Below are 13554 nucleotides of genomic sequence, written 5' to 3' on the forward strand. Positions count from 1 at the left end.
ATAAAGGGCTCAGAGCCTGACAAAAGGAAGCCTCTGTGAGTCTATGTAGCTGAGAGTATAAACCAGTGATGTGCTGATAAATGTTTCACAACCAGCTCTCTGGGGGGTTGGGGGCAGGGAGCCTTGATTTGTGGCGTGTGCCAATTTCCATGGTGTAAATATTCCCACCATGACTAATTCAAGCTCGAATTCAGTGATGTCAAGCCACAGTGATGTCACTGAAAGAGTTTTGCGGGGAAGAGATGCGCAGTAGCACGTTATACGGCTGTATCTCTATGAACGTACAATAGATGTAAATAACCTCAGGATCACAGATAATAGTAAAATGTAGTCAAATAATTGGGTTGTGATGAGTATTTATTACCTTTGTTTTCAGTATAACTTATTTAATTACATGTTTGCATAATTCAATTTTTTATAATGGCTGTTTAACAACCAGTTCCAAAATTCCTGCGACTTTAACAGTCAGCTCACTCGGGCTGACTCCCAACACACCGCTGTTGGCATCGCACCCCTATTTTAGAAAGGGAAACTGAGGCTCGAGAAGATGATCAGTCAGACAGGGGGCAGGGCATGGACCCCGTCCCTCCAAGGGCTGTGGGATTCTGGGGCCAGGGCGGGCTACGCAATGCCCCTCTTTCTTTCATCCCACCCTGGTCTAGAGGGCATGGGTGGTCCCCGCAGTACTGGATGACCTCAGTGGAGCCCTTGCCTCTCTGGTTTCGATTTGCCCATCCCGACAGCAGCTGCACCCTGCAGGTGAATACTTACACAGGGCTCTTTAACACCTGCTTCAGCCCTGCCAGGAAGGCAACATGTCTATCCTTCCCCTCACTTTATAGGTTGGGAAACTGAGGTCCGCCCTGAGTCACAGAGCTATAGGGAGAGTCCTCAGATCCCAGCTGGGGTGCACAGGAGAGGAACCGGTAGCCACGACCTTGGGCTCTGGAGTTTTCTGGGAGGTGGGAGGCAACCTGGCTAGAGATGGTGGTCCGGCTTTGGCAGTGGCTCTGCCTAGCACACTCTGCCCCCAGCACCCTTAGCCCTATGCTCCCAAGCACTTCCTGGGCCCCTCGACCGGATGGGAGAGGGTGGCTGGGAGGCAGAATGTGGACAGCGCCGTCTGCCTGGTTCTCGTCCCTGGGGGCTTCTCCGCCTCTGTCGCTGTCTCCATTCTCCTCACAGGTCTCTGAGTCTCTGTCTCTCTTTGTCTCTTTTTGCCTCTCCCTCCGTGTCCGTGTGTGGGTCTCTCAGGCTTTGTCGCTCTCTGTGTCTCTGTTCTCTCTGAATCTCTGTCTCTTTGTGTGTGTCTCTTTCCCTGTGTTTTCTCCCTTTCTTTCTTTCTCTTATTGTCGCTCCGATCTTTCGGCTCCCTTTACATCTTTGTGTGTCTGGGTTTCTCCCCACCTCTGTCCCTCTCCCCTTGTGTCTCTTTGTCTCTCCCTATCTCTGCGTCTCTCAGTATCTTTCTCTGCGTCTCTGGCGCTCTGCCCCGGCGTTTCTCCCCTTCTCTTCCGGTGAGTCCCTACACTCCTGTGAGAACACGCTCCCTACCGACGCGCCCCGACCTGCCTCCGCCCCCAGAGCCCCCGGCTAGCCCGGGCCTGCGCCTTTAAGGGCCGGCGGCAGAGGGCGGGGTCTCGGCGGCCCCGCCCTGCCCGCCCCTCCCCCTGACGTCCCTTCCTCCCCAGCCCCTCCACCGCCTCCCTCCGCCGCCGCCCGGGCCGGCTCCGCGCCCCCTCCCCGGCCCCCGCCCGCCCGCCTGCCCGCCGCCCCCATGGCGCCCCGGGCCCCCACTGCACGGGGCCACTAGGACCCTCGGCGTCCCCTTCCCTTCCCCGCCCTGCCCCCCTCTCCCGCGGCGCGAACCCGGGTGTCCACGGCGCCCAGCTTTTGAGCTCGCGTCCCCAGGCCAGCGGGGGGGGAGGGGAAGAGAGGGGACCCCGGGACCCCCGCCCCCCCCACCCGGCCGCCCAGTCCCCCGGGATCCGGAGAAAATGTCTTCGCGGACGGCGCTGGCCCCGGGCAACGATCGGAACTCGGACACGGTGAGTGGGGCCCGGCCCCTTGGGGAGCGCCGGTCGGGTTCAGCCGCCGAACCCCTCGTCCTGGTGTGCCCCTCGCCGCGCGAGCCCCTACCTGCATTCCCCGGGCCCGGCCCAGCTTGCCACCTCCCGACCCCCGCCCGGACTTCCAGGCCTCTCGACCCTCCCCCACTCCAGCTCAGCCCGACCCCTGGGGGCGCCCCTCTCTCGGGACCCCCCTCTTGTCCCTCTGCAGACCGCTTCCGCTCCGGTCTCTTCCCTCCAGGAAGCCCCCTCCTCTGCCTTCCAGGAGCCCCTCCCTTCTCCGGCGTGTTCTTAAGCCCCTTCCCCTCCTGGCCGCCCGCATCCGATAACTCGCCCCCTCCCGGATTTGCAGGGCTCCTGACCCCAAGGCCCGGCCCTGGCCCTCTCCCAGGAAGGCCTGGCCCAGTCCTGCCTCTGGCTCCGGCCTTCCCCATCTGGATGTGGGTGCCGGGCTCCCCAGGAACCCCCCTCTTCTCATTCTCAGCCCTCCGCCCCTCTGGATCCTCCCAGATCCTGTGGGCACCCCCTCACAGGAAGCCGGTTTCCACCTTTTCCTGGGCCCAGGGCCCTCTCTAGCTTGTTCAAGGTCTCTCCACTCCCAGGCCTGGCCCCTATCTTCCAAGCAGCCCTGTCCCTGGATTCCCAGTACTCTGGGTCCCCCCCTCCCAGTACCCCCCAGACCGTCTCTGGCCTTGGCCTCCAACTTCCAGGCCCCTAGCCTAGTCTGGGATTTCTAGGCCCTGAACCAGTCTGACTCCAGGCCTCATCCTCCCTGTATCAACTTCTCAGCTTCAGGCAAGCCCCCTCCCCAAGCCCCCAACCCCTTGATCCCCTCCTAGGCCAGGAGCTTCCTCCCAGGACACCACCTCTTCCCCTAATCTCCAGGTCCCCATCCCTTCTGGCCCCAGGGCCTCCCTCTTCCTTCCTGGGGGTCTGGCCTCCCAGGGAAACCCCCTCCTCAGCTTCGGAGGCCTCTCCCCACTCACAAGGCTAGGCCCCAGATCCTCCTTCCAGAAGACTCCCGGACTCGAAGCCTGGGGTCTTGCCCTGGCTGTAAGCCTTCTTCTCTTGGGGTCTGTCTGCTGGAAACCTCCTCCCCAAGTTTCTAGGCCCTTTTGACATCCACAAGGCTCAGGCTTTCTTCTTCTGGGTTGCTCCTTGCCCAGCAAGCCCCTTCTCCAGGACTTGCATGCTCCTGGACCTTTCTCTGCTTCCAAAGACTAGAAACTCCTAGAAACCCCCTCCTTTAACTTCTAGGAGTTTCCTTGGCTCTTCTGAGTTCCACTGCCCCATGGCTTTAATCCTTCCCATTATTCCCAGGCCCTCTGTCCCTATACCACAGCCCAGAACAGTCCTGGGAGACCCCCCCTTCCCATCTCCCAGGTTTCTGATTACTCTCAGCCCTTCCAAAGGGCCTCCCACCACCCCCAGCTGGGGTCTTTGTCCCTTTTCCCCTAGGCCTCTGCTAGGTCCCTGCACCCCCACCCAGCCACCCTCACTCCAGATCCCCCACCAGAGAGACTGATCTCCGTCCCTTCATCCTGCAAGACCCTCCCTCATAGAGAGCACCCACCCCCCTACCCCCCACCCCCGCCGCCGCCGCCGCTGCAGCCCACCTACGATAGGCCAGACTCTGATTTGGAGTCTCTGGTGAGATCCCCATCCCTCCCCCAAGTCCCTCAGGAAGTGCCAGGGAGCCCACGGGCCTGGGTTCAAATGCTGGCTCTCTCTGCCAGCCGGTTGGCTCTGTGCCCTCAGACTACTCGTTCTTCCTTTCTGTGCCTCAGTTTCCTGCTGGAAAGTGGGGATGATCACTTGAGTCCCTCAGAGGACGACTCGAGATGACACGGGGGAAGCCTGGTACATAGGACGCACTCCACACTTGTCCGCTGCTATCGTGAATAGTCACAATATGAGTCAGATGGGCCATGCTTTCTCCACCTGGGGCCTGTCATCGGGTGGTTGCAGGAGCTCACGGATCCTCTCCCTGCTCCGAGCCTCAGTTTATCTCGAAATAGGGTTGATGATAGCACCTCCCTGTTAGGGATGTTTTAGGGAGCCAAGGAGAGGATGTGAGTAAGATGCACTTCAAATCTAGTTTCTGTCCCTCCCTAGCTGTGTGACCTCAGGCAAGTGACGTCACTGCCGTGAGCCTCGGTGTCCTCATCTGTAAAATGGGGCTCATCCGAGCACTTCCTCCTCTTTCGTGGTCCAGACTTGTGCCTGGTGGGCATTTGAGGAGGGCCAGTCCCCTTCTCTCCTCTTGTCTCCTGTCCTCCCAACTAGTGTGTAAGTCCTGCTTGTCTGTCCTGCCTGGGGCTCACCTCTCCCTCTGGAACTGGAGGTCTCAGGCTCTTCCCCTGCCACCCGGTTACCATGACAACAGCCATGTGGGGTCATGCTCCCCCACCCCAAGTTCCAGCCCCCCCCCACCGCCGAACTCTCTGGAGGTTCCCTAGCAACAGGCCCCGTGTTGGGGCTCCAGCCGGGCGGGAGGGAGGGAGCCGGGCCAGCTGGTGGTGTGGGCCAATTTTAGCTCCCGCCCCCGGCCCCTGGGGGCTCTGTCACCCACTGCCCCAGCCGCCCCTTGCAGGGGTCCCTCAAGCATGCTGCTTTCAGTGGGGTGCCAGCCCACCCCCAGTTTGGCTCCCCTGGTGCCACCTGATGGGGATTCTTCTCCAAGACCTTATCTCGGTGGGGATCAGGGCCTTATCAGCCAGGATCTCCACCTCCCTGCCTGCCCTCCTTCCCCTGGGCGGAGACCTGGGGTTGTGAGCCGCTCAGTGGGATGTGGGTAAGAGCTCAGTACTCAGGAGCCCCCAGGCCCGGGATCAAATCCCTGACCTTGGCCAAGGTGCTCACCCTGCCTCAGCCTTGGGGGTCCCTGTCTGGAGAGTGTGGATGGTAACTGGACCCAGGCAGGAGGCCCCGGGTGAGGGCACAGTGGGCAGCGGGCCTGTGGTTAGGGCCGCAGCGGCGGCGGTGGTCCTTCTGCGCCTTGTGGGGGAACTGTGTGACCTTGACATGGTACCTTCTCTCTCCAAGCCTCAGTTTCTCCTCTGGAGTGTGAGGATGTAGGTTCCGCCCTCAGTGGGCTCCCGTGGGAATTAAATGGAGATGAGGTGCTTACTAGCCCGAGCCTTGGCCCCGTAGTAAAAGCAGCGTAATAAAAACATGTAGGAGTGTGAGTCAGCGTGAGAAGGTGATGGTGAGGGTCAGCAACTCTGGGCTAAACTCTGTCCTGCTCCAGGCCTCAGTTTCCCCACCTTAAGATGGGGATGATGACTGAATCAGACAGTAGCCATGCGGATTCCCTGTTGTCTACCTGGCCTTTCTCCTCCTCAGCAACCTTTGTCCCCGCGCTTCCCACCCCCGCCCCGGGAAGCAGGGAGGGCAGCGCAGGGTCTGAGCAGAGCTGCCTCTGCTGGGGCCTCTGGCTCCCTCCGCAGCCTGCACCCTGGGCCCCAGCGCTGAAAGGGAGGCACAGTCCCTGGGGCTCACAATCAGGAGCAGGCAGTGACCTGCGGGGGAGAGGCCCAGGAGGGACAGGACAGCAGGAACAGAACGTCGGGGACAGATGGGAGCGCGGGTGTGGGAGACAGCGGTTCCCAGGGCGGTGGGGGGGGCCACGAGGGGGAGGCAACAGTGTTTCCACGGGAGGAAGGTAACCGTGTGGGGCTGGAAGGTCAGGGCAGAATGAAAGAGTGTTGGTTACAGTGTTTGGAGTCGAATTTGGGGCAAGAAGAATTGGGAGAAAATGTTAGGGGCAGTAAGCTGGGAATAAAATGCTGCTCTTGGGGTTCAGAGTAGAATCAGGGGACGGGGGGCTGGCGGATGGGGAGGTGATGGGTGACCCGGGAAGTCGAGAGCAGCGAGAGAGACCTGGGGTGGAGTTGAACCCAGATTGAGGACACAGATTGGGATTGAGGACCACAGTGTTTAGAGTAAAATACCATGGTCCCAGCACCTGGAAAAGGAAGTTGGGGGTAGCCTGAATGTCGGGATTTGGGGGGTGGGGAGGGGAGCCTGATGTCTGGGATCCCAGATGCTGTAGAGTTGGGGGACCCCAGCGTTTTTGTTCTTGGAGGCGTCTTCTTATAGCAAGAGATGGGGACCCCCAAAGGCAGCGTGCTTCTCTCTGGCCCGCGTTCGAGAAGGACCACGAAGGGGCCAGTGGCCGTGGCTGGAGCCAACCGCCCCAGCCCACGGGAGCCACCGAAGGCGGGATCGGATGGGCACTGCCCACCGCTCACGCTCCGTCCCCCCGTCCAGCATGGCACCTTGGGCAGTGGCCGCTCCTCGGACAAGGGACCGTCCTGGTCCAGCCGCTCCCTGGGTGCCCGCTGCCGAAACTCCATCGCCTCCTGTCCCGAGGAGCAGCCCCACGTGGGCAACTACCGCCTGCTGAGAACCATTGGGAAAGGCAACTTTGCCAAAGTCAAGCTGGCCCGGCACATCCTCACCGGACGGGAGGTGAGTGGGGGGATGGGCAGGGTGCGGGGCCCAGCCCTCCGGCACCAGCATTGTGGGAGGTGGGGGCGGAGTCAGACTTGGCCCTCGCTTTGCTTCATGATCTCAGGTTAAGTCCCTGACTCTCTCCCCGGGACAGGTCAGGACATCTCAGATTTGTCCAGAAGAATCCAAGTAGAATTGGGCTACCGTGGGAATTAAATGTAGATGAGGTCCTTATTAGCCCAGGACTTGGCCCGTAGTAAAGGCTATTTAATAAAAAACCATATGGGTGGGGTGCCTGGCTGGCCCAGTCAGTAGAGCATGTGCCTTTTTTTTTTTTTTTAAAGATTTTATTTATTTATTTGACAGAGAGAGACAGCGAGAGAGGGAGCACAAGCAGGGGGAGTGGGAGAGGGAGAAGCAGGCTTCCCACCGAGCAGGGAGCCCGATGTGGGGCTCGATCCCAGGACCCTGGGATCATGACCTGAGCCGAAGGCAGTTGCTTAATGACTGAGCCACCCAGGCGCCCTAGAACACGTGCCTCTTGATCTCTGAGTCATGAGTTCAAGCCCCACGTTGGGCCTAGAGCTTAAAAAAAAAAAAAAATGATGTGGGAGTATGAGGTGATGGGAGGACATCAGCTCTAGAATAAACTGTGTTCACCTCTGGGCCTCAGTTTTCCCACCTTAAAACAGGGATGATGGCGCATTAATGGCCAGTGCTCATTAAATATCGGTCATCGTCCCTGGAATTGTTGGGAACTCTCAGATCGCGGGCAGAGCCGTGCGTTGTGTTTCTAAGAATTCACACGGCTTTTGTGTCTAAACCCGGACCACTTCCCCGTTGCAGTGGTGGGCTTTGGTTCCGTCAGACCTTGCAGCGATCTTCATGAGACCACACGAGAACTCACTGGAGTTCTCAATTCCCCACAGTCCCATTCTCCTTGCCCCCAGAGTAGGGCAACATTACTGCGCCCACACAGACCTGACCTTGTAACCTAGATATGAAGCCTCTCACTCACGCCAGGGGGAGGGGGGAACTCCTCTGTTCCCCTTTAATTTTAGAGGACGTGGCTGGAGCGATTTCCGCTGCCTGGGATGAACTCTGTCCTGCCCACACGCCATCCACACCAGACACACAAAAGATACCAGGCTCCTATGGTTTTATGGGCATGTTCTACCAAACATTCCAATTTTATGCCCATCCTTCCAGAGATTAACGAAAGAGGTTCCACTGCCCCGCTGATTGGAAGTGCTAGCTGCACGATGACCAAGACGTCAGAACGAGCTACGGATACCATTATGGGCTGGCCTTACATGTGAACATAGATCCAAAAATCTCAAACAGAATATTAGCAAAGAGACCCGTCACATCAGTTAAAGAAAGCCGTGTGATGACAGAGCTGGGTTCATCCCAGGAATGCACAGTTCTTTTCAAATTGACAATTTATTCGTGTACTTCGCCACATTCCCAGATTCAAGGAGGGAAACCATATGATCGTCTCAATACTGGCATGAAAAGTGCCAAAATTAAAAACCCGTTTGTGAGGATATGAGAAAAGCTAACGGACCCTCTCCTGCACAAAGAATACGTCGTTCCCCTTGTGTGGATTTTGAACTTGATTCCAGGGGCTTACTAGAGGATCAGCTTCTAAGGAAACTGGGCCTCCCAGGGGAAGGATTCTGTAATCCAGGGGATCTGGGGGTGACCCCAAAACCCTTTGGGGAAACTATAGACCTAGAGCTGAGATAAGACTTTTAAAGGTCCCTCACTACTGAAAAAGTTACGGGGCTCTGCCCCAAAGTGCAATTCAAAATAAAAACTTAACCCCACTGCAGGATGCATATAAGGAGAGTTCATTAACTTTCCGATTCTTCCCCCATGGTCACTGCTCAAAGCTCTTTTAAAACTAGGGGTCCCTGGCTGGCTCACTTGGAAGAGCATGCAGCTCTTGATCTTAGGGTCGTGAGTTCGAGCCCCACGTTGGGTATAGAGATTATTATTATTTTTTTAAAGATTCTATTTATTTATTTGAGAGAGAGAGAATGAGAGAGAGCACATGAGAGGGGGAGGGGCAGAGGGAGAAGCAGACTCCCCGCCGAGCAGGGAGCCCGATGGGGACTCGATCCCGGGACTCCAAGATCATGACCTGAGCTGAAGGCAGTCGCTTAACCAACTGAGCCACCCAGGCGCCCCTATAGAGATTACTTTAAAAATTTTTAAAAATAAATAAACTATACGTATTTTCTTCGGTTTTAGATGTTTAAGAGGTAAACTTGATCAGGCTGCATGAGTTCAAACCCCAGTCCACAAACTTACTAGCCATGTTACCTTGGCCAATTGCCTGAGCAATTCTGTGCCTCAGTTTCCCAGCTTGTAAAATGGGGATAATTCTAACACTCATACTGCGAAGGATTGAAAGAGTTCTCGTTTGTAAAGCACACAGACTGAGGCCCGGTGACTCCTCAGGAAATGTTAGCTACAGTTATTTATTGTTTCACAGTTCATGCATGCAAGACAAACAAGACATGCTGGGTGAATGGCCTGAGGTGCCCTCACGGAGGGGCCCTCAAAAGGTCTCACTCTCACACGCATTCACACAGGCCCCTGAGTAGCCCCACCCAGGCCCTGCTGTGGAATAGGGGATATTTCCCTGTAGAAGTCAGAGAGCACTGGACACAGTGGCTTGTGCAAAGGTCCTGAGGCCCAGATCTCCCATCCACCAGGAACGGCCCTGATTGAGGGCTTCCTGTGAGAGGGGGCAAAGGAAAGACTCCTGGGCAATCTGGGTTGGGAGGGCCTTTCCCAACTCGAGCCCTTGGCACCTTGATCTTCTACCCCTTCCTTCCACCTCCAGGTCGCCATCAAGATCATTGACAAAACCCAGCTGAACCCCAGCAGCCTGCAGAAAGTGAGGCCTAGGGAGAGGGAGCGGAGTGGGGACAAGGTTGGGAAGAGGGTCATCGAAACCGCCCACCCTCATCTTTCTCTTTCTTCTTTTCTGGCCATGCCCAGCTGTTCCGGGAAGTCCGCATCATGAAGGGCCTAAACCATCCCAACATCGGTGAGGAGGGGAAGAGTGTGGGCTCAGAGACTACCAGCTGGGGCACTTGGCAGAGGAGAGAGTTGGGGGACCAAAGAATTGGCAGTTTTCACAGTTAGAAAGACCTGTTTTCTCTTAGCGGTGTTGCTGCTCACTGGCTCTGTGACCTTGGGCAAGTCACTTAACCTCTCTGAGCTTCAGTTTCCGCCTCTGGAATGGGGTTTATAAGAAGGCCTACTTCAAGGTCATTGTGGGGTTTGGATAAGACTGAGCATTCGAAACACTCCATTCACAACTAAGCTGGGGGACCTGGTCTGATTACCGTCAGCAGCAGTGAGCACTGTCCTTGTCATTGTGAGGCAGAGGGGAGACAGGACTTAGCCTGGCCTGGATGTGGCCACAACATTTATTCATCCACGTGTTTGTTCACTCGGGAAATGTTTATTGAGTGGCTGCTATCTAGCATAAGCAGGAAAGAAAACAGACACAAATCTCGGCCTCAGAGAGCGGACTTTCTTGTGAGAGAGAAAGTAGGAAAGGTGGTGAAGTAGGGCTGAGGAGTTTGGGAAATCTTGCCATCAGTAGGGAGCCATGGAGCGTTCTTGAGTAAGGGGGTGTTCTGGTCAGCACATGCGTAGTTACAGAGTGTGGGCGGAGCTGGGGGGTTCTTGTCCCAAATAACCCTGCTCCCCCCGGGTCCTTGCAGTGAAGCTCTTCGAGGTGATCGAGACGGAGAAGACGCTGTACCTGGTGATGGAATACGCAAGTGCCGGTGAGGCGTCCCTCCCCGCCCTGCCCCTGCGCCCCCCACGCCCCTCGCTGACCCCGCTTGGCCTCTGCCCTGCAGGAGAAGTGTTTGACTACCTCGTGTCCCACGGCCGCATGAAGGAGAAGGAAGCTCGAGCCAAGTTCCGACAGGTGGGGGCGGTCAAGGCTGTGGGCAGGGCTGAGAGTGACGCCCCATCCCCGCGCAGGGGGGGATCTGGGGGTGGAAGTCCGGGTGTCCACAAGCCTGCAGACGCCCGGGTGTGAGGATGCCCTGATGCAGGTGGGCGGATGTCAGACGCGTGGGTGCGAGGGTGGACCCAGCGCATGGGAGTGTGGCTAACAGGTGCCAGGGTCCCGAAGCCTGTGAGCGGGGCCGTGCGGATGCGGCGTGGGGGCAATAGGTATCTGGGTGCCCAGATACGAAGGGTGTAGCTGGGCGGGTAGAAGCGTATGCGTGAGGGGGCCCAGGTGTCCGGCTAAGGGGTGCGTGTCCGATGGGGGAAGGGATTTGAGCCAGGGTGTTGGTCCACGACTGTCCAGATGCCCTGATGGGGCTCTACTGGGCGTATCGGGGCAGAGTGTCCGTCTGTGGGTATGCAGTGTTCTTATGTGTGTTTCCGGATGGGAAAGTCGGGAGGGGACCGGCTGTGATGTCCTGGTTCCGAGGCCCGTGCCGGGAGGGTGTCCAGGGCTCTGAGGGTGTCCAGCGGTCTGAGTGGGGATGTGGGTCCGTGCAGGGCCCTTGGCATTTCCCACTGTGGTTGAATCGGGGCATGAGGCCCCGGCATCCCGGCCTGTGCCCAGGGGTGGAGGCCTGGGGCTCTGGGTCTTGGTTGTGAGTAGGGTCGTGGGGCCGGGGAGAGGCCGAGGGATTTGGGGCCACAGGTCGCTGACCTTCTCTTCCCTCCACTCCAGATTGTGTCAGCCGTGCACTATTGTCACCAGAAAAACATTGTACACAGGGACCTGAAGGTGAGCCCCCCGCCCCGCGGCAGGCTCCCCACTGCAGCCCGCACTTGTCCCCAGTCCCGCCTCCAGGCCCCCTGGGGATCCCCTGTAGCCTCCGCACTCCCTCGCTCTTCTCCCTGTCCTCCCCCCTCAGCATCCGGGGCCCCTTGACTCTTTCCCAAGCTTCCACGGCAGAGGAAGGCCAGCAGATGGGGGAGCAGGTAGGGAGGTGGGGGCAGGAGGAGAGAACAAAGGAAAGGAAACGAAACGTCCGAGGACATTGCACACAATTACGTGTGTGCTGAACAAGGACTCGATAAAGGGCTCACCGCTCTCAGAGCCTTTGGAGCCTTGGCATCTCTCAGACTTTAGGACATTCAGGAACCTTCGAGAACTGAGGTTCTAGAGCCCCAGAGTCACATGGCTTCTGGGCCTTAGAATCGCAGGCATCTCCGAGCTCGAGAAGGACCTTTGAGAGAGAGAGAGAGAGAGCTCCTGAGGCTACTCCGAGCAAGGAAGGGACTCAGCCAGCTCGGACCCCCCACCCCCCACCCCGCTCTGCACCTCCCACCCTGAGAACCACACGTCTCAGGGCTTCTCGACCCAGACCGGAGAGAGAAATGTTTGTCCTGCTCAGTCGAGTTGTCTTGACTCTCGTTTCTGGAACACCTCCTGTGTGCTAGACGCCGTGCCTTAAGGAAGGTCTTCTCAAGGTATCAGTAGTGAAGGACCGGGTTTGTTCTAATATTTTCAATTCCCAGTCCGCCCTGACAAATACTTTTGTGAAGTACAATAAAAATGAAGTGGGGGCGGGGGGGGGGGGGGATGTCCAAAATACAAGACCAATTTTTTAAAACTATTATTACATTAAAAAAAAAACAAACAAAAAACCAAATCAGAAAAACCGACTGTCAAATTGCTCTAGAAGTTTCTAGACACACTCGGTGTCTGTACGGACCCTCTGAGAAAACCCCTTGAGGCTTGGGAGTTTGCCGTCACCTGGAGGAGGCACGCCCCCTGGTGGAGGGTCCTGGAAGTGGCTGAAAGGGATTTGGGGGATCTGATTAGTGCACCCCGGGTTGGGGGTGGGGGCCAACCTGACCTGAGGGAGCCACCCAGGCACGGGGTTGTGGCTGGGTGACAGAGCTTCAAACGCTAGGAAGGGAAGTGTCACCCCTGAGCAAGGTTGAGATGCCATTACGTTGAGGTGTGTCTTTATGGGTTCTCTGCCCCTCTTTTTGGGTTGGAGGTGGGGAAGGGAGGTAGGGAGACCATGAGGAAGCCAGACGTGCAGGTGGCCTGGCCGGGGAAGGACCGTGGCTGGGACCAGCCAGACGTGGGCAACACTTTGAAGGGCTATATGTATCCAAATCTACAAGAGGCAGGAAGCTGGAGGCTCCTTCCACCCTCAAGCCATGGCGAGGCCAGGCCTCTTTTGGAGTCTTGCTGTGGGCACGAGGTGGTCTCCCTAAGGCTCCGTTTCCTTGCTCGCGAAATGGCATTTATAAGAATGCGTGCCACCAAAGGTAGACAGAACCTTGATTTTTTTTTTTCATTTTTATGAGTCTTGAGCAGTCAGTGCTCATGTTGGTTTTTTTTTTCCTGCTGGGTAAACTGAGGCTCAGAAAGGGGCAGGAGATTGCCTGAGGACCCCCAGCTCTGCAGACCACATGGCATAATAATGGCTAATGTTTTATAGTGCTTATCGGGTACAAAAGATTGTTCTAGGCCTTTTAGGATTCACTTAATGCTCAGACAGCCCTGCGAGGCAGAAGCTATGATTATCCTCCTTCTTTGGATGAGGAACCCAAGGCCCAGACAGATAAAGTCACTGCCCAAGGTCACACGGGGAGTAGGGGACCGGGTCACAGTCAGTACTGGGTTGGGGGGGCGGCTCCGGAGCTCGTGCTCCTGTCCACCACACACGTCTACCTTCTACCCCCTCCCAGGCTGAGAACCTCTTGCTGGATGCCGAGGCCAACATCAAGATCGCTGACTTTGGCTTCAGCAACGAGTTTACGCTGGGCTCAAAGTTGGACACGTTCTGTGGGAGCCCCCCGTACGCCGCGCCGGAGCTGTTCCAGGGCAAGAAGTACGACGGGCCAGAGGTGGACATCTGGAGCCTCGGCGTCATCCTGTACACCCTCGTCAGTGGCTCCCTGCCCTTCGATGGGCACAACCTCAAGGTGCTGGGCGGGGCCAGCAGTGGAGGTCTTCATCTCCCGGGAGGGTCTCCCCGGCCCCCTACAGTTGGGCCCGCAGCCCCTCCCCCCA

At 57.4% G+C, this 13554-nt stretch overlaps 1 protein-coding gene across 3 annotated transcripts in view; it reads left to right on the forward strand.

Moving 5' to 3' along the window:
- Positions 1-1736: 1736 nt before the first annotated feature.
- MARK4 (microtubule affinity regulating kinase 4) overlaps positions 1737-13554 on the forward strand; it is a 29729-nt gene continuing 17911 nt past the window's right edge. The window contains exons 1-8 of one of the 3 annotated variants that reach the window (XM_064580378.1): positions 1738-2048; positions 6342-6542; positions 9379-9432; positions 9537-9585; positions 10271-10336; positions 10412-10482; positions 11248-11304; positions 13230-13466. In XM_064580378.1, the coding sequence (XP_064436448.1) occupies positions 1998-2048; positions 6342-6542; positions 9379-9432; positions 9537-9585; positions 10271-10336; positions 10412-10482; positions 11248-11304; positions 13230-13466 (786 nt within the window). In that variant the 5' untranslated portion in view covers positions 1738-1997. Of the gene's footprint in view, positions 2049-6341; positions 6543-9378; positions 9433-9536; positions 9586-10270; positions 10337-10411; positions 10483-11247; positions 11305-13229; positions 13467-13554 lie in introns of all 3 variants that reach the window. The other 2 variants (XM_064580376.1, XM_064580377.1) reach the window with 2 other exon arrangements.

This window comes from Mirounga angustirostris, unplaced genomic scaffold, assembly GCF_029215605.1.
Source record: "Mirounga angustirostris isolate CCGP_5_RB_7025 unplaced genomic scaffold, mMirAng1.0.hap1 SCAF_16, whole genome shotgun sequence".
Lineage (NCBI taxonomy): Eukaryota > Metazoa > Chordata > Mammalia > Carnivora > Phocidae > Mirounga > Mirounga angustirostris.